Consider the following 1,862-nt stretch of genomic DNA (forward strand, 5'->3'; position numbering starts at 1 on the left):
CACGCACGCACGCACACACCATCAGGGATGGCGTTGAGTTTCTCCATTGTGTTGTTCAGGCCTTTCTGTAAGTCTTTGTTCTTTTTGTTGGCTCCTTTCAGTCTGAACTGAAGAGCACCCAGATTGTCTCCATTTTCTGAAAAAAGAAAGAACAAAAAGACATGGGAAAAACAATAAGGTTTCTCTCTGGAAGATTTGTGAGAAGCCGCAGGATGGTATTAATTCTACTGAGGACGGAAATCTGATGTGGTTTTTCACCTTTCACGTCATTCTGCAGCTCTTTGGCCTCGTTCCACAGACGGTGACTCTTCTGAACCGAACCCTTGGCCTGGCCTTTCAGAGATCCTTTGGGTCCTGAGGCCTGCAGACAGGACATTATTACACACACATCAGAGCGGGTGCCACTCATGCTTCAGATGACACAAAACCTGCTGCTAAGGACTAGATGGTACTATAGGAAGGAACATGTTTTGAACATTTGTGTTTTATGCAATACATAAATGCAATACAATGCAAGATAAAGGACTGCAATTTTTAAATGTGTATATATGACCCTGGACCACAAAACCATTCATAAGGTTCAATTTTTCTAAATTGAGTTTTATACATCACATGAAAGCTGTATAAATAAGCTTTCTATTGATGTATGGTTTGTTAGGTTAGGACAATATTTGAAATATTTTGAAAATCTGGAATCTGAGGGTGCAAAAAAATCTAAATATTGAGAAAATCATCTTTAAAGTTGTTCAAATGAAGTTCTTAGCAATGCATATTACTAATCAAAAATTAAGTTTTGATATATTTACAGTAGGAAATTTACAAAATATCTTCATGGAACATGATCTTTACTTAATATCCTAATGATTTTTGGCATAAAAGAAAAATCTATAATTTTAACCCATACAATGTATTGTTGGCTATTGCTACAAATATACCCCAGCGACTTAACACTGCTTTTGTGCTCCAGGGTCACATGTGCCACACATTTAATTCAAAACCTTGAAGATTTTTTAAATCTATTTGAAAGAAGCCTCTTCTGCTCTCCAAGGCTGCATTTATTTGTTCAAAAATACAATAAAAACAGTAATATTATGAAATATTTTTACTATTTAAAACAGCTGTTTTCTCTGTGAATATCTGATGAAATGTAATTTATTTCTGTGATGCGCAGCTGTATTTTCAGCATCATTCCTCCAGTCTTCAGTGTCACATGATCTTCAGAAATCAGTATAATATGCTGATCTGCTGCTCGAGAAACATTTCTGATTATTATCAAGTAATAGAAAGTCACAAAAACAATGGTCCTAAATGTGTGGCGATAAACAAAAATGATATTCAATATGATATTTAACACAGAAATGTTGTTGAATGTGATACGATCAGTGTGCTCTTGTCACGTATGTCCATGCTGAGAGAGGGAGAGAGGATTGAAAGCTCATTTTTAGTATTGTTGCATATTGTCAGGTTTGACACTCTTGTGTGAAGCACCCTTGTTCAGTTTTAACCTTTTGCCCCACCGGTTCTGCGTCAGACGTGAGAGGATAGTGAAAGAGGGTGAACGACAGGAGCGAGGGACGATAACGGGAGAACAGGAGGAAAGCTTTGATCTCTGAAGCAGGACAAATGGAAATGAACTGAAGAGCTTTAACACGAGCTGCCTGAGGTGTGGAGTGAAGCACAGCATCTCTAGACATTACAGACGAGCTCCTGACACAAAGCGCCACTCCTATGTAATAGGTTACAGATTACAAGATTACAAAATGTAATAATAAGTAGTGTTACTATTTCAATTACTATTAAAGTAACTGATTACTTTTATTAATTCCTAACTAATGTTTTCAAATGTTAATCATTTTGAAACA

The 1,862-nt window shown here is 36.6% G+C and overlaps 1 protein-coding gene across 1 annotated transcript in view; it reads right to left on the reverse strand.

Moving 5' to 3' along the window:
- Positions 1-1,862, reverse strand: part of LOC107554145 (laminin subunit alpha-2-like) — a 268,279-nt gene that overhangs the window by 35,111 nt on the left and 231,306 nt on the right. The window contains 2 exon segments of the mRNA XM_016236572.1: positions 20-136; positions 259-361. Of these exon segments, the coding sequence (XP_016092058.1) occupies positions 20-136; positions 259-361 (220 nt within the window).

Source organism: Sinocyclocheilus grahami, unplaced genomic scaffold, assembly GCF_001515645.1.
Source record: "Sinocyclocheilus grahami isolate Dianchi unplaced genomic scaffold, SAMN03320097.WGS_v1.1 scaffold492.1, whole genome shotgun sequence".
In the NCBI taxonomy this organism is placed as follows: Eukaryota; Metazoa; Chordata; class Actinopteri; order Cypriniformes; family Cyprinidae; genus Sinocyclocheilus; species Sinocyclocheilus grahami.